The sequence below is a fragment of the Canis lupus genome, chromosome 24 (genome assembly GCF_048164855.1).
Source record: "Canis lupus baileyi chromosome 24, mCanLup2.hap1, whole genome shotgun sequence".
NCBI lineage: Eukaryota > Metazoa > Chordata > Mammalia > Carnivora > Canidae > Canis > Canis lupus.
In genome coordinates, this window is record NC_132861.1 from 2,039,476 (window position 1) to 2,063,042 (window position 23,567).

General features: G+C 40.5%; 2 protein-coding genes across 11 annotated transcripts in view; both read left to right on the forward strand.

The window, feature by feature from the left end:
* Positions 1 to 23,567, forward strand: part of LOC140616601 (phosphatidylinositol 3,4,5-trisphosphate 3-phosphatase TPTE2-like) — a 160,306-nt gene that overhangs the window by 60,319 nt on the left and 76,420 nt on the right. For 9 of the 10 annotated variants that reach the window (XM_072797236.1, XM_072797235.1, XM_072797240.1 and 6 more), the window contains 6 exons: positions 12,260 to 12,310; positions 13,593 to 13,754; positions 15,049 to 15,168; positions 17,066 to 17,165; positions 17,306 to 17,369; positions 18,126 to 18,190. In XM_072797236.1, the coding sequence (XP_072653337.1) occupies positions 12,260 to 12,310; positions 13,593 to 13,754; positions 15,049 to 15,168; positions 17,066 to 17,165; positions 17,306 to 17,369; positions 18,126 to 18,190 (562 nt within the window). The remainder of the gene's footprint in view (positions 1 to 12,259; positions 12,311 to 13,592; positions 13,755 to 15,048; positions 15,169 to 17,065; positions 17,166 to 17,305; positions 17,370 to 18,125; positions 18,191 to 23,567) is intronic. The other variant, XM_072797242.1, reaches the window with a different exon arrangement.
* Positions 19,329 to 21,014, forward strand: CNN2 (calponin 2). The gene is given in 4 exon segments (XM_072797232.1): positions 19,329 to 20,060; positions 20,062 to 20,105; positions 20,108 to 20,197; positions 20,200 to 21,014. Coding segments are annotated over 4 exon segments (903 nt in total). The 5' UTR covers positions 19,329 to 19,371; the 3' UTR covers positions 20,280 to 21,014.

Below are 23,567 nucleotides of genomic sequence, written 5' to 3' on the forward strand. Positions count from 1 at the left end.
GCTGTGGCAATCACTGATCTGTTTTCTGTCCTTATAGTTTTACATTTTCCAGAATGTCATTTAATGGATTTGAGTGGAATTATAGCCAATTGAAATTGGCTTCTTACATGCAGCATAATGATTTAGAGATCTATGCATATTAATACATGTATCAGTAGTACATTTCTTTTTATTCCTGACTTGTATTCCATTATTTGAATATACCATATTTCCTTATTCATTCACCCATTGAAGGACATGTGGGTTATTTCAACTTTAGGCCTACTATTTGTAATGTGGCTATGAACATTTGCAAGCAAATCTTTGTGTGGACATAAGTTTCATTTATCTTTGGTTAATGCTGAGCAATAGAATTGCTGAATCTTATGGTAAAGAGTATGTTAATTATAATAGAAATAATTTACCAAAAGGATACCATTTCATGTGTATGAGGGTTCTGGTTGCTGTGTATCCTCATTTGTACTTGGTTCATCCTTCCATTTTGTTTATTTTTTTAAGACAATTAATAGATGAGTAGAGATATCTCATTGAGACTTGAAATTGTACTTTCATAATGATCATGATGTTATCTTTTCTTTTTTTTTTTTTTATTTATGATAGTCACAGAGAGAGAGAGAGAAGCAGAGACATAGGCAGAGGGAGAAGCAGGCTCCATGCACCGGGAGCCCGATGTGGGATTCGATCTTGGGTCTCCAGGATCACGCCCTGAGCCAAAGGCAGGCGCCAAACCGCTGCGCCACCCAGGGATCCCTGTTATCTTTTCTTATGCCTATTTACTTCTATAGATTATTTTGATGAAATGTCTGTCCAAATCTGTTTTTGTTTTTTTCTTATTATTGAGTTTTGAGAGTTCTTGATATATGCTGGATACAAGTTCTTTATCAGATGAATGTTTTACAAGTATTTTCTCTCAATCTGTAGCTTGTCTTTTCATTCTTTTAATAGTGTTTTTTGCACAGTGGAAATTTTAAATTTTGATGAAATCTAATTTTTTCCATTGAGATTGGGGTTTTGATGCTGTAAGAAATCTTTTCCTAATCCGAGGTCACAAATATTTTCTGTTTTTTTCTTGAAGTCTCATAGTTTTAGGTTTTACATTTAGGTATATGGATCCGTTTTGAGTTAATTTTTGTGTATATTGTGTGATACAGGTGGAAGAGTATTCTTTTTGCAAATGTATGCCCCATAATTCTACTACAGCTTCTTGTAAGGTTCTCTTTTCTCTATAGAATTGCCTTTGCATCCTTGTTGGAAATCAATTGACCATATACAGGGTCTATTTTGTTCTACTGTTCTGTGTGTCTATTCTTTAAACCATATTGTCTTATTAACTTCGGAGTAAATATTTTTACAGGTAGTGGTATCACTCTGCCTTTCCATATAAATTTTAGAATCAAGTTGTTTATATCTACAAAAAATTATGCTGTGATTTGTCTTATTAAGATTATGTTGAATCTATAAATTGGTTTGAGGAGAATTGACATCTAACCAATATTGAATTTTCTAATCTATGAACATGCTACATTTCTCATTTGGACCATGTTTTCTTTCACATGTTTTTATAATTTTCAGCATGCAAATCCTTCACATATTTTGTTAATTTATACTGAATTATTTCATGGGTTTTAGTGCTGATATAAGTAGTACAGTTACTTACATTGCTATTTTTCAATTGTTAATTACTAGTCTACAGAAATATAATTGAATTTTGTATATCAGCCTTTATTTGGAACTTTATTTATTAAGTCTTTCATCATTAAGGTTGATATCAGCCATAGGTTCTTTTTGTAAATTGTCAGGTTAGGGAGCTCATTCTATTTGCAGTTCACTGAAGGTTTTTATTATGAATGGCTGTTAAAATTTTGTTTAAAAACTAGTATTTTTTACGTTGTGAACATTAATAAAGGGAAACATCACTAAAATGAACTTGGGAGGCTTGGCAGAGGGAGTTCTTATATTCTACATTTGCTGCCAATTGCAAATCCAATGGGAAGAGACTTTGCAAATCAATACTACTTTACCAGCCCAGCAGGAAGAAGAAAGACTTTCTTCCTCCCCTAGTAACAGCTCAGCCAATGAGACAACTCACAACTTAGTCAATGAAGAGCCACTTATACTTCAACCTCCCAGTTTACTCCAGTGTACTTTTAGTTTATGACAGACCCTTCCAACTTTCCACTTTCCTCTATAAAATAGTATTTCTCTTCTTCATGGTTTTGCCATAGCTTGCTTGTCCCAGATTGCAATTCTCTGCTATTCCCAAATGAACACATTTTTTGCTGCGAAAATAACTGTCAGTGTTATTTTTTAAAAATATTTTAAAATTTACATTCAATTTAATTAACATACAGTGTATTTATTAGTCAAAGGGAGAGGTCAGTAATATATCAATTGCATATAACACCCAGTGCTCATTACATCAAGTGCCCTCCTTAATGCCCATCACCCAGTTATCCATCCCCTTACACACCTCCCCTCCAGCAACCTTCAATTTGTTTCCTATAGTTAAGAGTCTCTTATGTCTCTTATGGTTTGTCTGTCTCTCTGTTTTCATCTTATTTTTCTTTCTCTTCCCCTATGCGTGTCTGTTTTGTTTCTTAAATTCCACATATGAGTGAAATCATACGATAGTTGGCTTTCTCTGACTGACTTATTTCACTTAGTGTAATACCTTCTAGTTCTACCATGTTGTTGCAAATAGCAAGTTTTCATTCTTTTTGATGGCTGAGTAATATTCCATTGTTCATATATACCACTTCTTCTTTATCCATTCATCTGTCAATGGACATCGGGGTCTTTCCATAGTTTGGCTATTGTGGACATTGCTGCTAGAAACATTGAGATGCATGTGTTCCTTCGAATCACTGTGTTTGTAATCCTTTGGATAAATACTTAGTAATGCAATTGCTGGGTCATAGTGTAGCTCTATTTTTAACTTTTTGAGGACCCTCCATACTGTTTTCTAGAGTGGTTTCACCAGTTTGCATTCCCACCAACAGTGTAAGAGAGTTTCCCTTTCTCTACATCCTTGCCAACATCTTTTGTTTCCTGGGTTGTTAATTTTAGCCATTGTGACCGGTGTGAGGTGGTATCTCATTGTGGTTTTGATTTGTATTTCCCTGAGGGCAGTTTTATGTTTAAGGTTAACATTACTTGGTGATCTCAAATGGAATCCAGAGAAGACCCTCAACAGCTCTGAGGCTGGTGAGCAAACAGGTGCTGGTACCCACAGAGCTAGTTGTACTCACTGCTTTCTCGCCCACCCTGGAGTTTGAGGGTAAGTTTTCTCCTAGATTTTGACTCTGCACTTTATGTTCAAGCTCTTCAGACTTTATTCAGGACCTGTTTTAAGGTCTTGTTTTTTTTTTTTTTTTAATTTGAGAGTACTCATTTGACCTTTGGTCCAACTCTTTTTCAGAACCAGACTGTTCCTGTTGGAATTGTGCCAGTTTGAAATGTTGGTCTGACCCCCTTTGGGGATTGGACCATTCCATCTAGAACTGCCTATTGGAACTACACTAGCCTTTAGTCTGACTCCTGTTTGGAATCAGACTGTTCCTATTAAACTGTGCTAGCCTTTGGTCTGACTCCTTTTCAGAACCACATTTTTCCTATTGGAAGTTTGCTGGCTTTTGGTTTGATTCCTTCTAGAACCAGGCTGCTCCTATTGAAAATACTGTTGAGGGATTTTTCTCTTTATTCTAAAGAAAAAAAAATTCTAAGAAATGGGATTTCAGTCATCAAAATGCTCTGAGGGTTGCCTTCCCCCTCCACCACCACCACCACTGGGACTCTGTGGGTTTTATGTTTTAAAACTATGGTTCCTTCAAATGTGCATTTATAACTATGTGGACTGACCTAACCAAAAAATAATTTAGAACTTCAATGGTCTTATAAGAAATTTCAATCTCCCCCAATTTTTTTTTACTCAAAATTAAGTTAGAAAGCCATGGCTCTACTACAAACAAATAAAAAACTGAATGGGATACCTCTTTTAAATGGTATTTCGAGGCTTCCAGATGTTTTCAGGATTCTGTTTGCTTCTTTGTAAAATACTGTTTCTAAATTAATTGAAGCAAACAAACAATTGAAAGGAGTCAAAATGGCTTCTGAGGCCTCTCCCTGCCCGACTCCCCTGCTGCAGACGCCTCGAAGCCACCTTGTGCTCAGTACCCCCCCACAGAACTTGCCTTTTCCTCCCCCTCTCCCTACGCCTCCTCTCCTGAAACCATTAAAACCTGCCTCTTCACAGTTAAGTCTTGTGAGTACCTAAATAAACCTCAAGTTTCCCACATTCCCTGGACTGAGACCAAATTGAGAACCATAGTTAAAAGAGTTTCTTTAAAAAAAAAAAAAAAGATTTTATTTATTCATGAGCGCAGAGAGAGAGAGAAAGAGAGGCAGAGACATAGGCAGAGGGAGAAGTGGGCTCCATGCAGGGAGCCCCATGTGGGACTCGATCCCAGAGTCCAAAGGCAGATGCTCAACCACTGAGCCACCCAGGCATCCCTAAAAGAGTTTCTTAAAGTGATTAATACCTCCATAAGTTTACTGAAGAATTTAGTGTAATTATTCAAACTTCCACCCTGGTTTCTCAGATTTCTATCAGTTTGTCCACATGCTTGTCGGTGACCAGGCCAAACATTGGATGAAACTAGCTAGGGCAGCCTGGGTGGCTCAGCGGTTTAGGGCCTGCCTTTGGCCCGGGGTATGATCCTGGAGACCCAGGATCGAGTCCCGCATCGGGCTCCCTGTATGGAGCCTGCTTCTTCCTCTGCCTGTGCCTCTGCCTTTCTCTCTGTGTCTCTCATGAATAAATAAAATCTTAAAAAAAAAAAAAAAAAGAAAGAAACTAGCTAATGTGCAGCCACACCCCAGCAGACTTAGTCTAGAAGGGATGATGGTCTAGTGAGGCCAAAGAAAAGACCCAGAAACAGAAATTGAAATTGGGAGAACTTATGTATAGGGAATCCATGAGTACCCAACTGTACAAAGCATCCACTGCTGGGAGCTATGTACAGCAAGTTTTTATATCATAGCAATTTACTCTACCAACTATCAGTGGCCTTTCCCCACCTTGCATGGACAGTATTTCCAAGGAGATCAAGGCCTGCCACCTGGAGACACTTAATTAGAAGAGAGATGCCCCCAGAGCCCCTGAGCTTGAACACTGAACAGTGTTTTTCTGTACATTCTGCTTGATGGGAATATAGAGAGAAGACAGGATCTCTACATTCTCCAGATAGTGCTTAACAGGGGCACTTGGGATATGCTTGCATGATCTGGCTATCCAGCATGTACCCTGCATCCCAGCACACCTTGAATGGCCGGCACATTCTTTACATGCCCCTCTTCCATGATGTCTCTGGAGCCAGATATGCCGAGGTACACTGCAACCAAATCCCACAGCAACAGTATAAGCCACAGCATTCAAATTATAGGAGAACACAAATAACTAAGAAACTATAAAAAAAACATTCTGCCAGGAACAAAGCAAATGATTTAACCAAGCACTAACAAGGTCAGTAGCCAGGGAATCAGTAGCTTTAATATGTTCAATTAAACTAGTCATGACTTGGGAAATGTGAGAATAATCAGGTACATACATACAGCACTCTGTCTTGATGACAGCACATGTCAGTAACCATTCTACTCTGCAGATCTACTTGTCCCATTTGGAAACTCCCTCCAGTAAGGAGGGTGGTTGCCTTATGGGTGGAATTAAAGGTAGTAGTCATGTGTCTGGTTAAAGCCTATACCTGCCATTCTATGTCAGTGGTGGGCCACAGAAGGGTAGAGAGTGGACAGGGATTGGAATCACCAAGATGTTCTATTGGTTTTATGTCAGGTCCTGACCACTTCCCAATTGGTAGGCTTCTAAGTGGGTAAATATACAGCCTGGCAGGTAGGGGCACCCCCAAATCCACCTAGTTTAGGTATAGGGTAAGTAGGGCCAGCCATGGGTACCATATGCCCAGCTCCATCCCACAGAGAGGGGAAGGTATCCACAGGAATGGATGTTTGTTGTCTCCAAAGCCAGGTCTCAGCAGTGATGAGTACAGTGTAATTGCATTGTTGTGTGGTTATCCTTCCTACATTCTGACCTGTAGCATTGTGGTCCTATTGTGCTTCTCTATGAGGCCACTCCCATAGTTTGTACCTGGGTTGCATTTAATCACTCCAAGCCATCCCAAATGGTATATTCTATTGGCAGAGTCTTAGTTATCTGTTCCAATATCAATTGGAAAAATTTGCTCTTTGTGTCTTCCTGGGCAGAAAGCCTAGCTACCCAGTGAATATGGGTCAGTCCAGGTAGGGGATTGAAAGCGTTACATCAAGCATAGAAATATTCCTTTTTTTTTTTTTTTTTTTTTTTTTTTAGTGTAGAAACATTCCTAAGTGGATAGCAGCTTGGATTCCTCAGAGGAGACCCATAGTCACTGATAGGAGGAGTTCACTACACACCCAACAGTTGGTCTTATTCTATATAGGAATTGTGTTCAGAGCTCATTTGGTAAATAGGTTTCCTATGCAGAATCTAAGGGCAAAAAACAAGATGTTGAGTAGGCACCAAAAAAGGCAAGTCCCAATTGTCTAATAGAATGCAGGGGTGGTGGTTGTCTGAGATAACCTTACCCCTCACTACAGTTTAGCTCCAGATTTACAGTACCAAATCATTTCTTCCCTTTCTGCTACATGGTGGGACAAACCTAAAATTGTTTTAGGATTGTGGGGATATAACAATGCTCCATAGGGCAATTATGATAGTATCCCTTTCTATAAGAGGCCTAGGGTTATGGATCTTCATTGTTTTCAGTGGAGTAGGGTGAAGAAATGGGATGATGGTTAGGGCCTGTCCTATCCCTATCCTACAGGACTGCAAACCTTAAATACTGTGGACTCGTTTGCCATTTCCAGGGCCACTTAGTTACATGTTCCCCTATAGATGGATCTTGTGGCAAGAGCAGTAAAAGGTTACCTGTGTCCCTACCTGCAGCAAAGAGCATCCTTCTTGCATGCTGTTTACTTGTATTCTAAGGGTATCAGTCCTTAAGCGAATAGAGTATAGGCACTGAGTCAACTGGAATGTTCATATTTATTTAATGTCCATATAGCTGTTGACAGGTGATATGTCCAAACGGCCAGTGACTGAGTTTCTTGTCCAGTTGTTTGAACAGTCCACTCATGCATCCTATCAACTGAGCTGCAGTGGGATTGTATGGTGGATGGAAATGCCAAAGGATGTCTTGAGCTTTGGCCCACACTTGCAGTATATATCCTGTGAAGTGGGAGTCTTGGTTGCTCTCAGTGACACTGGGCACCTTATATGCAGCACCCAGCTGTTCCAGGCCACAGATGGTGGCTTCTGTGTAGCATGCTTGCTGGGGTTGGCTTGCAGGAGTCCTGAATAAATGTCACACATGTCAAAGCATAATGATAGCCATAAAAGAGGGGAAGGGGACCAATATAGTCAATCTGCCATCTCTGAATTTGGTGGCTACCGCCCCCCTCCATCTATCTAGTGTCTCTTGACAAAGGGCATGGTCACTCTGGGCACAGATTGGGCACTACTGGCAGATGATTACAGTATCTCTGTAATACAGTGGCAACCCCCAGTTCTTAGCAATTTCCCACAGAGTATGTTGTCTTTACTTTGTTGTATATGTTGTATTTGTTGTATAGCTAAGCGACATTATCTTCTGTTGGCATATCTTATAGGAGGGAGATGTGGCCCTATTCATCAGCCTGTTGATTACCAGGTGGGGTGTGTGCAGTGTGTGCATCTATATGGTAAACAATAGTGTTCATATCTTGTATGCACTGGAGTTCCACATGTTGTTTCCCCAGAGTGGATGGCCTGCCACCATCTAGTCCTGTGCCTCCCACTGAAGAAGTCATGTAGTTGGTCCCTTATAGATTTCCAGATATCTGCATAGAACAATGGAATCAGGCTCATGAAGCTATACCATCTATGGTACTTGCAGTTTGGCCCATTGACTACTGTGTCCAATTCCAGAGTCTATAGATACTTTCAGTTGAGGGTTGGTTGGCAATGGCTGTCCAGGTGCAGGGGTCATCCTTTGTTGTGTCTTCAGCGTACAGTCATGCTCAGGGATTGATCCATGTCCTTCCTACGTAAAGAATGGCAGCTATGGTAGCTCTGCTGCCTCAGTGAGTGGCTGTCCTTCAGAGGTGACAGGCCAAGAATGGAGTGCTGCTCCACACTAAGAGGGCTGTTTGTCAAAGCACTCTGTGGTTGCAAGTAAACATGCGCTTGGCTATAGTCTGGATTTGGGCAATGACTGACTTGGGCTCTTGAAATGTATCCTTTAGCCATCCTACTATAGGATACTGAGTGTAAATGGTCACTGGGATCCTTTTAGTCATGTCTTCTACTTGCTGTAAGACATGGTAAGTAACCCACATTTGTTCTAAAATTCAATATTGCATTTCAGGTATACATATATACCACCTCTTCTTTAGCCATTTGTCTATCAATTGACATTTGAGCTGCTTTCATAATTTGGCTATTGCAAATAATGCAATAAGCATAGCAGTGCATATATCCTTTGGATTCATGTTTTCATATTTTTGGAGTACATACCCAGCTGTGGAATTACTGGATCATATGTAATTCTGCTTTTAATTTTTTGAAGAACTTCCATCTGTTTTCCACAGTGACTACACCTGTTGGTACTGCCACCCACACCCTTCCTCACCAACACCTGTTGTTCTTGTTTTTTTTTTTTTATTTTAGCAGTTTTGACAGACATGAGAAGATATGTCATTGTGGTTTTGATTTGAATTTTCCTAATAGTGAGTTGATGTTGAATATCTTTTCATGTGTTTGTTGGCCATCTGTATGTCTTCTTTGGAGAAATGTCTATTCATGTCTTCTGCTCATTTTTAAATTGGATTATTTGGAGGTTTTGGTGTTGAGTTGTATAATTTCTTTACATATCTTGGATAACTCTTTATCAATATGTCATTTGCAAACATCCTCTCACACTCAATAGGTTGTCTTTTCATTTGGTTGTTTCCTTCACTGTGAAGAAGCTTTTTACTTTGATATAATCCCAATAATTTTATTTTGTTTTTGCTTCCCTCACCTTAGGAGATATACTTAGAAAAATGCTGCTACAGCTGGTGTCAAAGAAATTACTGCCTATATCTTCTTCTATGAATTATATGGTTTGAAATCTCACATTTAGGTCTCTAATCTATTGTAAGTTTGTTGGCTCAACCCCTTTGCTGAGGCTGCAATCACACTGAACTCAGGGCACCCTTCCCCCATATTGTACCTTGAGAGTCTTCAATTGGCGGATGGGGCCTGCAGACTACCTAGATACCTGCCCCCAATCCCTCTACCAGAACTGCAGTGACCCCAAACTGTTGGTCTCTCTCCCTGTGCTGTCCCTTGGGAGGTTTTTGTTGGTGGATGGGGCCAGTAGTTCAGATGCCTGCCTCCAGTCTATCTACTTGGGCAGCATATGAATTGATTGACAGGGCACTCTGCACTGCCAGTTAGTTATAAGGTTCAGCTACTGGGACTGCAGTGGAACTGGTGTGTGTAGTTATCTTCCCCTCTTCTCAGGGCACTTGTCCCTTTGAGGGGAGGCCCTCTCAGTGGGGCATGTTGGACGTGGCAGACCCACAAGAGAACATGAGGGTAGGGCACACGATATTAGCAAGGTAAATGTAAAGTGTTCTAAGTAGTTCCCACAAGTGCCAGGTTATCTAGGCTGCTCTCTAGCACATACTCCGAGATTAGTAAATAAATATTCACTATACCCCAGGTACTTTTCAAACTGCTGATTCTATGCTTATCTCAGTCAGATTGTTATTCTGGCTCCTTAAGGGCAGGAACTCAGTTTCCTATTGCCCTCTGACTCTCCCAGAACTAAGCCCACTGATTTTTAAAGTGCCCTGAGTTAAGCCCTTCTAGCTGTACAAACCCAAATCTAAGCCCTACTGGTTTTCATAGCCAAATACAATGGGACTCGTCTTCCTATATTGCAGGTCCCTCATGTCTGGGGTACCTGCTGTAGAGTCTACTCCTCTCCTTCTTCCATGCTTGTGGGGTCCCTCTTGTTTGTGGTTAGTCTCAGCAAGAGTTTTATTTCTGACCACATCTCCACCCCACCTACACTTTTAAAAAAGATTTTATTTATTCATGAGAGATAAAGAAAGAGAGGTAGAGACACAGGCAGAGGGAGAAGCATGCTCCTCACAGGGAGACCCATGCAAGACTTGATCCCTGGACCAGGACCATACCCTGAGCCAAAGACAGAAACCTTTCTGCTGAGCAACCTAGGTGCCCCCACCCACCCTTTTTAATGTAGCCTCCTCTCTACAATGAACTGTGGAAGATCTCTCCTGCCAGTCTTTGGGTCATTTTCTGCATTAGTTACACTGATGTGGTTGTTATCTTGGTGTGCTCAACATGAGCATAGGATCCTCCTACTCCACCATCTTCCGGGAAGCCACCTGAAAACCTGCAATATTAAAGCCATACTATTGTGAAGGATTTCATATTATTTATCCTTGTTTTTAGAATCCTTTGTTTATATTATCACACGCTACATTATCAACGGTTATTTAGACAGTTCTGAATTTTTATGATTTCTTAACACCTTGTCTCTATAAGATATCTTCCTTATTCCTGAGTTCTTCATTTTGATTCATTGTTCAGTTGGTACTTCTTTGAGTAATTGTTTTTAGGAGAGGCATGTGACTGCTATGCTTAGAGTCATGGCATGCTGGAGGGTGTTTGTTCTTTTCAAATACAAACAGTCCTCCTATATATAGAATTACTGAGTCACAGTTCTTTCCCTGCAAATTCCACCCACATTGTTTGAAGGTGCACATGCTTAGCACACTCTTTAAAAAAAAATCTCAGCTATATATTTACTTGGAGTAGTTTTGGGAGGCACTCAAAAGGATAGGAGAGTTAAAGCCTCCCCTTTGTGCCTCGTGATTCTGTCAGGCATGGATTCTGTATGGGCACTTTGTCAACCAAGTTCAGATTTATTTTAACATTTCTTCACTACATGGAGATCCAGTCTGTGTCAGATCAAAAGGGTGTGGTTTCTTGTTTTTTGTTTTATTGTATATTTTTTTATTGGAGTTTGATTTACCAACATATAGTACAAATCTTGTCAAGTGTCCCCCTCAGTGCCCATCACCCAGTCACCCCATTCCCCAAGAAGGGAATGTTTTAAGAAAATGGCAACCTCGGGGCAATCCTCTCTTTTGGCCAGTCATGTGTCCATGTTAGCCTCAGCTTCCTAAGCCTAGGCTGAGGTGGTAGATGCAGGTGGAGGAGGGAGAATTTGAGAGAGCAGGGAGCTCTTATATTTTGGGTTAGCCTAATAGCATTCATCTGTAGCCAATTTTGGCAATGCTCAGTTCTATTCAGCATCTGTTTCTCCATTTTCCAGTCCAGTCTTGGGTGCAGATTATGAGCACTGCTTTGGCGCTAATGCCACTTTGGGTGGAATCTGGGTCCTATGTTGCAGGCCTCAACAGGACAATAATATGCTCCTCAGTGGCTACCTTGTCTCCAGCCATAGGGTAAAATAAGGCTAACTGCAGGCCCCATCAGACAGGGTCCTCCTCCTCCTATTAATGGAAGGAGCACAGTCTCTACAGTGTTTCTCCTTTGAAATGTATCTTACTAAGATTCCTTGTCTCCAAAGTAAACTTGCAGCCCCAATGTGACTCCCATTAATGATTACGTGTTGTGGTCATGGGTGTCTTTTTTCAAGAGATGAATATCATAAGAGTATCATCTACTCTCCGACCATCCCTTAAGTCCTTTATTTTACTGCAATGGAAACAGATTTGGCCAAGGTTTGATGACTTGCACAGAATCCCACAGCTCATTAATAGGAGAAATGGAACAGTGATCTCTTCTACCATACCTTTCTGTCTCCATGTTATCTTGCTTTAGTTGATGATCCCAACTTTAATAAAACCATACACTTGGGATTGGTGCTTTACAGGCGAGGGAAATATTACTAAACACAGTTTAGAGTTTTATTTGCATTTATTTGACATATGAAAGTTTTTTTAAAAATCATGAAGCTGAACAGTGAAAATCTTAGTAAAAAACATTTTGTTGTGTAGCCTCTGAAGAACTTTCTTTCAAACTATATTTATAAAGGCCTGTTTTATTGACTAAATTCATATTCTATATTAGAAGAAATCTGTGGTAAACTTGAAAACTCAGGAATTTAATTTTTACTTCTTTTTGCAGCAACTTGATTAAGAGAGTGGTATACTCACTTGTATCATCACTCATGTTCAGGTATGTGAAACTCCTCTAAAAAAAGGAGGTAATTACACATAATATTTAATATTTTTATTGATAAAGGATCTGGGAGGGGGGAAAACACATTTCCACTGTCAGTATATTGGTAAATAGCCCTTGTGTCCCATTTAATGTAATATAATTTGTCTTGAGATTTTGGTTTAAGCTTAAATTAAGAATTGTAAAGAAATGGGGATGAGAGGTAGGGTGATGGGGTGAGTGGGTGATGGGCACTATTGAGGGCACTTGATGGATGGATGAGCACTGGGTGTTACACTATAGGTTGGCAAATTGAATTTAAATAAAAAAATTTAAAAATATATCTATAAAAAAGAATTGTAAAGAAATGGTATCTAAGCCTAATAATAACATATTTTTCCTACCTGTAAAAGTAGAATTAATGAAGCATGCTTTTTAAAATTCTTTAAATGTTTTTATTAAACACTTTATTTGCCTAGAAGTACTCCTTAATTGTGGAATCATTCTATTTAGGCTTCTCCACATGACAGTAAGATTGCATGTTATGATATAGAGTCACACAAAATACTTGCTCCCTTTTAAATTTATATTTTAATTTGCATTGCAATTATAAAAAAGTAGTTTGAAAACAAATGAATTTATCTTTATAGATTATACAAGTAGTGTAATTAGTTTATGAAGACTATTTAGAATATATGAAAGAAAGCTTAGGAGGTACTTTAGAGTTCAATCATATATATATTTATGGAATTTAATTCCTTTTCATGTGCCTAGCACTGTGCTAAATACATCTATTAATATATAATCATATACATGTTGAAAATATCACTGATAAAACATCTTACTGGTCAAAGTGGTCTTTTAAGAGCTTATGTTAGTCATGTTCTCACTTGGTTTTTATTGCTAAATTTGTCAAAATTATCAATATGAATGAGATTTTGTTTATTATAAGTTGGTAGAAGCCCCTTAAAGAAATTCTCGGATTTAAGAAGAGTTTACAAGTGTAGATGTGTAATTTTAATTCAGGTTGCCTGTGCTATCTTGGAGTATTAGTGTGACCTGTCTTTTATAAAAGGGCATGATAATGTGAAATGGTGGTGTGGGAATTTTAATTCTCTAACAACTGCTTCCATTGGTGAAAACTTAATAATTTTTTTTTTGAGATTCTAAGGCAACCCAGTATTCCCTACCAGTGGACAATTTAATCCTAAATGACATCATGGTATCATATCATTGGCCTAATTTAGTCTAACTTTAGGAGTGCACACCACTTTATTTTTATTCAATTTTTTTGTTGCAGAATATTTGGAATTTTGCTGATCTTTGTGGATCTATCCCTCATCATCACAGATCTACTTTTCACTGAGAGAACAATGCATATTCCTTTGGAATATCGTTCAATTTCTTTAGCTATTGCTTTATTTTTTTTCTTCGATGTTCTTCTTCGAGTATATGTAGAAGGGTAAGTTTGATTCATTTTTTTTAAAAACATGTAAAGCTCTTTTGTACTGCTATGAGAAGCATCCCAAAGTAATTATCAAGTCAACCCAATAAATGTGTCCTTCTTTATCAAAATAATTCTCCTCTGAGGCATAGTCAACAAGAAAGTAATCCAAATCCCCATTTCAACTAGATTAGGCTTTAATATTATTGTTGCAACTGGCACTCTAGTTTGTAGCAATGTGTTGTAGATCCTTTAACAGGTAAAGTTTAAAGGGTTTGTAGAGTAGGGCCAGGCAATGAACGTGCGTGCATGCACATTATCAAGAGGAACATGTGTGTGAAGTATAAATCTAAATCTCAGGAAGAGTTGAATCTAAATAAAAGCTGACAGTATATCAAATACTAGATAATAGATCATGAAAACCTTCTACCTCAGTTAAAATAAAAATTTGTGGTAAGGTACACAAAAGACCTGAGGCATCTTTATTCCATTGATGAAGCTTGGTGGTGAGGCAGCAGCTAATTTTCTCTGCTTGCTGGCTTTATGAAAAGGTGAATGAAGTGAGCCAAGCCCTGGAACATGTCAGCTGTGGGAGTCAGGGACTAACTCCCCAACCTCATTTCATCCAAAGCTTTTCAGAAGGCTACTCGTCTCCACTCCTGCTGAACTTATACTTTGGAGCCAAGGACAGTTTTTACCCAGGTTACTCAGAGTCTGAGAGGGACTACCCCAAAATTGGAAGAAGGGTTCCCTTGAGCACCTGTGCTCTTGGCTGAAGGAGCCAGTGTTGGGGAGGAAGGCAAAGCAGATGGAAGTTCAGCTTTGCACGGGAGAGGCCACAAGCCTCCTGGAATTCTATGTAGGCACAAAGCCAGATGATGAGTTTGCAAGCTAAATTACTAGACCTGTCTCCCTCTCACAAATTTCTCTTATATACTCCTCACAGCCCAGTTGCTCTAAGGCTATGACACATTTAATTTCTGTTGTTCAGTAGTCCTGCCACACAGCCCACCCTTCTCACCCAACATGTGAAGGGAATGCTTGCCTCTTGTTCGGTGGTTTGGTTATATCTTTTACTATACTTAAATTGCCATATTGATGCTTTTGTCATTTGTATGTATAAATGTATGTATGTATCTTATTTTATAAGATAGAATTTGGATGTTTTCCCCCTTAGTCTAGTCTTGTATGCATTTTAAAGAATCCATTAAAGTAGAATTCTTAATAGGATGAGTCAAATAATTTCTTAAAATATTCCTATCTCTTCTTTGGGAGAGCATAAACTACTATTTTTTGTTGTTTTATACTACAGGATTCAACGATATTTTTCTGATATACTTAACTACTTAGATGCTGTCATTATTGTAGTGACTCTACTGATTGATATAATTTATATGTTTTATGACTTTAAGTTTCTTAAAACTATTCCCAGGTAAGAAACATATGTTCATTTCTCTTAAAGTTTTGATTTTTTTCTATTTCTGGGGAGGGTCTCTTCTGTAGTTTTATTTTTTTATAAACTTTCTAAGTCTGAATGTGCTGATTCTGTGCCAAATAAGCTGCCAAAAAGGAAATATTTTGGTAAATTTAAGTATTTGGAAACAAAAAAATGGTTTTATTTAAGGAAGAGTAAAGGGTGTATAGATTCAGTACCTTTAGCTGACTAAAGAACATGGAGCCCCTAAGGAAGAAACTTGGGACTTTGCCTATTGTGCTCACTTTAACTTCTCAACTTTTTGAAATTCCCACTGAATTCCCACTGAGCTTCAATCATAAGTTCCTGACACATGGTTTTTTCCTGTAATCAAGAGGATAAATCAGTTAGTTTGAGCATATTAAAAATTTGAGTGACTCAAATATTCTTCAAGTACAAGTAGAAGAGTAAGTTTGATTCATTTTTTAAAAACATGTAAAGCTATTTTGTACTGCTATGAGAAGCATCCCAAAGTAATTACCAAGTCAACCCATGCTCTAAGAAAGAGCAAATGGAACCAGGAAACAAGGTAACATAGGTAACATCATGGAGGTGGAATTCTGCAGTATGGCTAAAATGAGGAAAGCTGAGGCAAAGTTAGAACTGTTTAGGTATCAGGAAACTAAAATGTGTATGAGAGACTGATGGCTCCCTCCCCCCAGGACCCCTCACCCCTGTTCTTCCTCTTGCTACTGTGGCAATGGAAGAAAAGGAGCAAGTGTATATTGGGATACAGATGTTAGGCAGCTCACTCATTAGTCCAACAGCTTGCTTCTTCCTGTACTCCAGCAGCTCAGGACTTAAATTCAGGTCCCAAAAAAATTGATATTATATGACAGGCTTGCAGTTGTTTTAAAATAACTGGATCTAGTATGGTCCTCAGGCTGACAGCCTCAGTATCACCTAAGAACTTACTAGAAATGCAAGAAGAAAAACACCTCAGGCCCCACTTCAGACCTACTGAATCATATGTACACTCAAGTTAGAAAAGCATATATCCAAATTGCCAATTCTCTGCTGCCAATTCTCTGCCATCATGTTTTTGTTTTTGTTTTTTGTACTGATGGGAAGAGAGACACCAGCTAGCACACTTGGGAAGTATCTCAATCTGCTGCCTGCCTGATATATTTTAGCAGGTATAGTGAGCCTCTGTTACTGATGGGAATAACAAAAGTGAACAAGAGCCCTTCTCATGGGAAAATCTTTTGATGGGAAATGAACCTTTTATTGGGAAAATGATTGAAAAATGCTCATCTTGAATCACAGAAGTGTAAGCCACAAATTCATATAACTATTTCTCTCTACCAGAGTTTCTCAACCTCAGCACTATTAACACTTTGGACCAGATAGTTTGTTAGAAGGATTGTCCTGTGCATTGATTGGTGTTTAGCAGCATTCCTGGCTTCTACCCACTAGATACAAGTAGCACACCCTCATACACAATGTGACAACCAAAAATATCCCAGACATTGCCAAGTATCCTGTAAGTGGGTGGATAGGAGGCTTAGTGAGGGTTTGTGTGTGTGCATGTGTGTGTGTGTGTGTGTGTGTGTGCAGAATCACCCCTGGTTAAGAACTACATCTCTAGGGATCCCTGGGTGGCGCAGCGGTTTAGCGCCTGCCTTTGGCCCAGGGCGCAATCCTGGAGACCCAGGATCGAATCCCACGTCGGGCTCCCGGTGCATGGAGCCTGCTTCTCCCTCTGCCTGTGTCTCTGCCTCTCTCTCTCACTGTGTGCCTATCATAAATAAATAATAAAAAAAAAATTAAAAAAAAAAAAGAACTACATCTCTAGACTTGATCCACGTTGGCAAAATCCTGTCTCTAAAGCAAAGATTAATCTTTTTGCTATTAGATTGACAATTTTATTTCGACCTCTACGACTTATCATTCTGATAAGAGTTTTTCATCTGGCTCATCAAAAGAGACATCTTGAAATGCTGACCAGAAGAATGGTAAGCAGACAAAACATGTTTATGATTCAGGAAAGATTTGTTTCAGGAAATACTGACAAGGGTTATAGATAGCTATATTATAGTCTTTATTTTTATGTGGATTTTTGTGCTACAAATTAACGATTGTTTTAAACTCTCAGGTTTCAGGAAACAAACGGCGATACAAAAAGGATGGATTTGACTTAGACCTCACTTATGTTACTGGTTTGTAAAGTTTAACTGTTGATTTACTTATATTAACTTCAGATCTTTCTGGTGTGTGAATAATGTTCATTTTGTTCTTCCTTTTTCTAAGTCATATTCTTTCAAAGCATTCTTTGTCCATGAAGACATGAGCCTCTATGGTAGCACAATATATTTGTAGTTTACCCCTGACAATGGAAAATCTGCATTGCCCTCTTAAATCAGGACTACCTGATACCATACAGGAAATTGAATGGATTTCCAGTTGGCTCCCTTTGTTTGGTTTAGAATTTGAGTTCTAGAAGTTTTCCTGGGTCACAAGGATTTCAGACAGACCTGTTCTCTTTCTAAAACCCTAAAGAATAAGAGGTCTCAGTTTTCTGAGTCAGGAGCACTGAAAGGCACCCTGGGAGTTCTCTCCATTGCTGGAGCTCAGATCTCTCATTTTTGTTTGGTATGTATGTATGTATGTATGCACTTATTTATTTATTTTCTTTGGTATTTAAATAGGAAATAAATTCTCATGACCAGTCAACACAAATCTGTCCCTTATGGTTGGAATCATTTGATTCTTAGGAACATTATGTAAGTTTAATGGTCATTATATTGGATAATTTAATATGTTATCTTCATTATCCTGAGAGGTAGCTTTTTTCCCTATCATTCTCAATCCAGAAAGTCCTTTTCTATGAAAAAGGAGTCTAATTATATATAAGTCCTCATATATTGTTTCACATTTATAATGACATTCATAATAGTGACTATTTTGACTTCCAGAGCGTATTATTGCCATGTCATTCCCATCTTCTGGAAAGGAGTCTTTCTATAGGAATCCCATTAAGGTAAGGGTATTTAACAAATACTCATAATTCTCGGTAAACATAGGCTGTGGAGTCATAAGTTTAATATTAGCCCACAGTGTTTCAAGTTTACTCTCTCAGGTAAAGAATTATAATGGATTGATAGCAGTTGCTATGTAATGAACCACCAAAAAACCTAGTGACTTATAGCACAAACCATTTTCTTAGTTCATGATAGTGTGGTTTGTGAATTTGGGTTGGGCTTAAGTGGGTGGTTCTGCTGGTCAGGGACAGGTTTGACAATCTGGATCAATGTATACATCTGTGGGCAGCTCCTTGGTTGGCATCTGAGGATCAGCTATTCTAAAATGGCACAGTCCGAGGGGCCCCTGGGAAGTGGCTTAGTCAGTTGAGCATTGACTCTTGGTTTCAGTTCAGGTCATGATCTCGGGGTCATGAGATCGAGACCTGTGTTGGATTTCATACACTCAGCACAGAGCCAGCTGGAGGTTTTTCTCTTTTTTCTTTTGCCCCTCCTCCTGCTCACTTGCATGTGTGTGCTCTCTCTAAATAAGCAAACAATAAATAAAATCTTAAAAAATTAAAAAATTAAATGGTTGGATGGTTCCATGTGATGTCTCACACTCCAGCAGACTAATTCAGGCTTGTTCCTAGGGTGGTGGTGTCAGAGATCCCATAAGCAGCAAGCAAAAAAATGCATAGCCCCTAAAGGAACAGGTTCAAACCTAGTATAATGTGGCTTCTACCTCATTCTGTGATACAAAGCAAATTACAATTCAGTCCAGATTCAAGGAGCAGAACAGACTGCATCTCTTGATGGCAAGAATTGCAACAAATTATGGACATTTTTATAGTCTAGCATAGGAGAGAAAGATGAGAATTCTTATTTAAAATATGTGTTCGGGATCCCTGGGTGGCGCAGCGGTTTAGCGCCTGCCTTTGTTTGGCCCAGGGCGCGATGGAGTCCTGGGATCGAATCCCACGTCGGGCTCCCGGTGCATGGAGCCTGCTTCTCCCTCTGCCTGTGTTTCTGCCTCCCTCTCTCTCTCTGTGTGACTATCATAAATAAATAAATAAATAAATAAGTAAATAAATACATACATACATACATACATAAGATATCCTAAAATATATGTTCTCCTCCGCCGCCCCTCCGTCCCGCCGGCCACCCGTCCCGTCCGGTCCCGCCGGCCGTGAGCTCCATGCAGTTCAATAAGGGGCCCTGGTATCGGCTGTCCGCCGAGGTCAAGAACCGGCTGCTGTCCAAGTATGACCCCCAGAAGGAGGCGGAGCTCCGCAGCTGGATCGAGGGGCTCATGGGCCTCTCCATCCGGCCCGACTTCCAGAAAGGTCTGAAAGACGGAGTCTTCTTGTGCACACTCATGAGCAAGCTGCAGCCAGGCTCCGTCCTCAAGATCAACCGCTCCCTGCAGAACTGGCACCAGCTGGAAAACCTGTCCACCTTCATCAAGGCCATGGTCAGCTACGGCATGAACCCCGTGGACCTGTTCGAGGCCAACGACCTGTTTGAGAGCGGGAACATGACCCAGGTGCAGGTGTCTCTTCTCACCCTGGCGGGGAAGGCCAAGACGCAGGGGCTGCAGAGTGGCGTGGACATTGGGGTCAAATACTCGGAGAAGCAGGAGCAACTTCAACGACGCCACCATGAAGCGGGCCAGTGCGTCGTCGGGCTCCAGATCGGCACCAACAAATGTGCCAGCCAGTCGGGCATGACGGCCTACGGCACCCGAAGGCATCTGTACGACCCCAAGAACCATATCCTGCCCCCCAGGGACCACTCAACCATCAGCCTCCAGATGGGCACAAACAAGTGTGCCAGCCAGGTGGGCACGACAGCTCCCGGGACCCGGCGGCACATCTAGGACACCAAGCACCAAGTGCGACAACTCCTCCATGTCCCTGCAGATGGGCTACACTCGGGCGCCAACCAGAGTGGCCAGGTCTTCGGCTTGGGCCGGCAGATCTACGACCCCAAGTACTGCCCGCAGGGCCGGGGGGCGGATGGGGCTGCAGGGGCTGCGGGCGGCGGCCCAGACCCGGGGAAGCCCCGGAGCGCACCCCCTACCCGCAGGAGGAGGCCGACTACTGAGGCGCCCTGCGGGGGCCTCCCCACGTCAGTCTGGGCGGTGTCGGGGTTCTTCTATTTTTCATCTTGATTTTCTCCTTGTCTGCGCGCTGCCCGCCCAAGGCCTGTGGGTCAGGGGTACGGGGGCACGCGGGGGTCTGCCTGCCAAGGTTCCCGCCGCAGATCTGCCAGCAGGCTTGGGGCTGAGCTGGGGGGGGGCGGGGGGGGAGACACCCGCAGGCTGGGACCAGCCCTGAATGGTTTCCGGTTGCTTCTCCTTCTCTTCCCTTTTCTCTGATCAGTTTGTGGTTTCTGTACCCACAGAAGTTTCAGGCAGTTTTAATGAAAGAAAAATGATGTTCTTTTGCAGGGCAGTGGTAGGGGTGGGGGTGGAAGGAAGGGGAGGGCCGGGCCATGGCCTGAATCACTTGAGGGCTTGTGAGGGACCGGATTTCTTTAGCACTCCCCCCAATGGCTGGTGGGGAAACTGAGGCCCCGGGCAGAATGACAGAGTTCAGAGTGGTTGAGGCAAAGCCACCGGGGGTCCCCCTCCGCCCCACCCCCAACCCCCTACTTGTCCTCATTCCTCTGCCAAGTACTGCACAGGGACCCCCAGTGGAGGTCCTCCCCAAGGACTGGCCCCCATCCAGCAGCCCTGGAACCAAGAGATCATGTGAAATGTGACTGGACCAAAGGCAATAAAAACCTCTTTTTAGGAAAAAATAAATAAATAAAATAAAATAAAATAATAAAATAAAATAAGTTTTCTTAGGTGGAGTTATAGTGGAGGCATACTGCTTTAGAGTTTGTGGATGAAATTATTTCATCCTCTAATGAGGATGGCACCAGACAAAGAAGGAAGCCGCTTACCCTCCCAAAACCAAGGCAAAGGCTTTGAAGGTCAAAAACGTGGTGCTGAAAGATGTCCGCAGTCACCAAAGAAAGAAGACCCACAGATCACCTACATTCTGACAGCCCAAGACACTACATCTCTGAAGACAGCCCAAATATCCTCAAAAGAGTGCCCCCAGGAGAAACAAGCTCGACCACTGTGCCATCAAGTTCCCCCTGACTACTGACTGAGTCAGCCATGAAGAAAATAGAAGACATCAACATATTTGTGTTCATTGTGGATGTCAAAGCCAACAAGCACCATAGTCAGCCCGGGTGGCTCAGCTCTTTGGCGCCACCTTCAGTCCAGGGCGTGATCCCGGAGATCTGGGATTGAGTCCCGTGTCAGGCTCTCCGCATGGAGCCTGCTTCTCCCTCTGCCTGTGTCTCTGCCTCTCTTTGTCTCTCATGAATAAATAAATAATTAAAAAAAAAAAAAAAAAAAAAAAAAAGCCAACAAGCACCAGATCAAACAGGCTGTGAAGAAGCTCTGTAACATTGATGTGGCCAAAGTCAATGCCCTGATCAGGCTTCATGGAGAGAAGAAAGCATATATTCCACTGGCTCCTGACTATGACACTTGGATGTTACCAACAAAATTTCGGTCATCTAAACTAGGTCCAGATGGCTAAATCTAAATTTTTTCACCATAATTATTTAATTCAAACATAAAATGCTGTTTAGTTTGAAATTCCAGTTAAAAGCCATTATTTAAAAAGTTTTCAGGGATCCCTGGGTGGCTCAGCGGTTTAGCGCCTACCTTTGGCCCGGGGCGCGATCCTGGAGTCCCGGGATCGAGTCCCACGTCAGGCTCCCTGCATGGAGCCTGCTTCTCCCTCTGCCTGTGTCTCTGCCTCTCTCTCTCTCTCTGTCTATCATAAATAAATAAATCTTTAAAAAAAAATAAAAAAAGTTTGCATATGTGTATTGGTACATATTAGTGCAATTTGTAGTATCTGTTATATGATGTAATTATATCTTATATACAGATGTATACACACACATATATATATACACCTAAGTCTACATATAAACATGCATATATAATTATGCTTTTGTTAAGACATAACAAATACTATAAATTGCACTTAAGTGGATCTTGATAAAATTATATATAGGTGTATATGCATGTAACCAACACCCCTATCAATATGTAGAACATTTCTTGTTCTTTTTCAGTCAATATCCCAACACACTGGAAGTAATTATTATTCTAACATCTTTTACCACAGATTCATTTTACCTTTTCTTGAATTTCACATAAGTGGAATCATATAATACATCTTTTTTTGGCTGGCTTTATATGCCTAAAATCTGAGGTTCATTCAATATTGTTGTACAGTTCTTACAACATTTACATATTACTTATATTTATTCATTATAACATTAATATTCACTGCTTTCTAAAATCCTGTATTAAAAGCCAAGTATTCAGGGGCACCTAGGTGGCTCAGTTGGTTAAGTGTCTGCCTTCCCAGGGTCCTGGGATTGAGCCCCACATCATGCTCCCTGCTCAGTGGGGAGCCTGCTTCTCCCTCTCTCTCTGTTGCTTCCCCTGTTTGTGCTCTCTCCCTCTTTCTCTGGCAAATAAATAAATAAAATCTTAAAAAAAAAAAAAAAAAAAGGCCCAAACATTCAGGTGCACCTGGGTGGCTCAGTCGGCTAAGCAGCTGCCTTTAGTTCAGGTCATAATCTGAGGGCTGGGGGGGTGTCCCTCATCATCGGGAAGTCTGCTTCTCCCTCTCCCTCTGCCCCTACCTCATTCGTGCTTGTGTGCTCTTGCTCTCATTCTCGCTCTTAAATAAATAAATAAAATCTTTATATTAAAAAAAGCCCAAGCATTCAGTTTATATACAGAAGTGATACAATTATACACCACTTCACAAAGACAGCAAAAGTGTTACATTCTAAACATCTACCCTACAGCAATTTTTAAAAATCAAAAGATATAGCTGAAGAAATAGGTATAAATTTGGCAGCCAGTAATTTTGACAAGGAAGTTGTACAAATACCTTTAAATATGTGAATTAAAAATAATGCATTTTGAGTAATCATTATGTTTTATGTTGATAAAAAAAGAATACTGGCTGTTGAAGAATCACGTTAAAAATATTTAGTGCACTTCAAAATGTTATACAAATTATGGTGGTTTCTATGCACCCCTAAACCTTAGTCATTTAGTTTAAGTATATCACTAAAATGACCATTAATTCTTCCAGTACAATGGTATATTTCATCCTTTTGACCTTTGCATACTCTAGAATATGTTAGAAACATATGAGATTCACAAATGTTTAGAAAAGCAAGCAGAAGACCAGTGAACCTGCCCAGTTCTTCTGAGATGGTCTCATGTCTGCTTAATAAGTATTCATTCTGCAAAACAGTAAGCTAATGTTTGAACATAATTTCCAAGTAAAACAC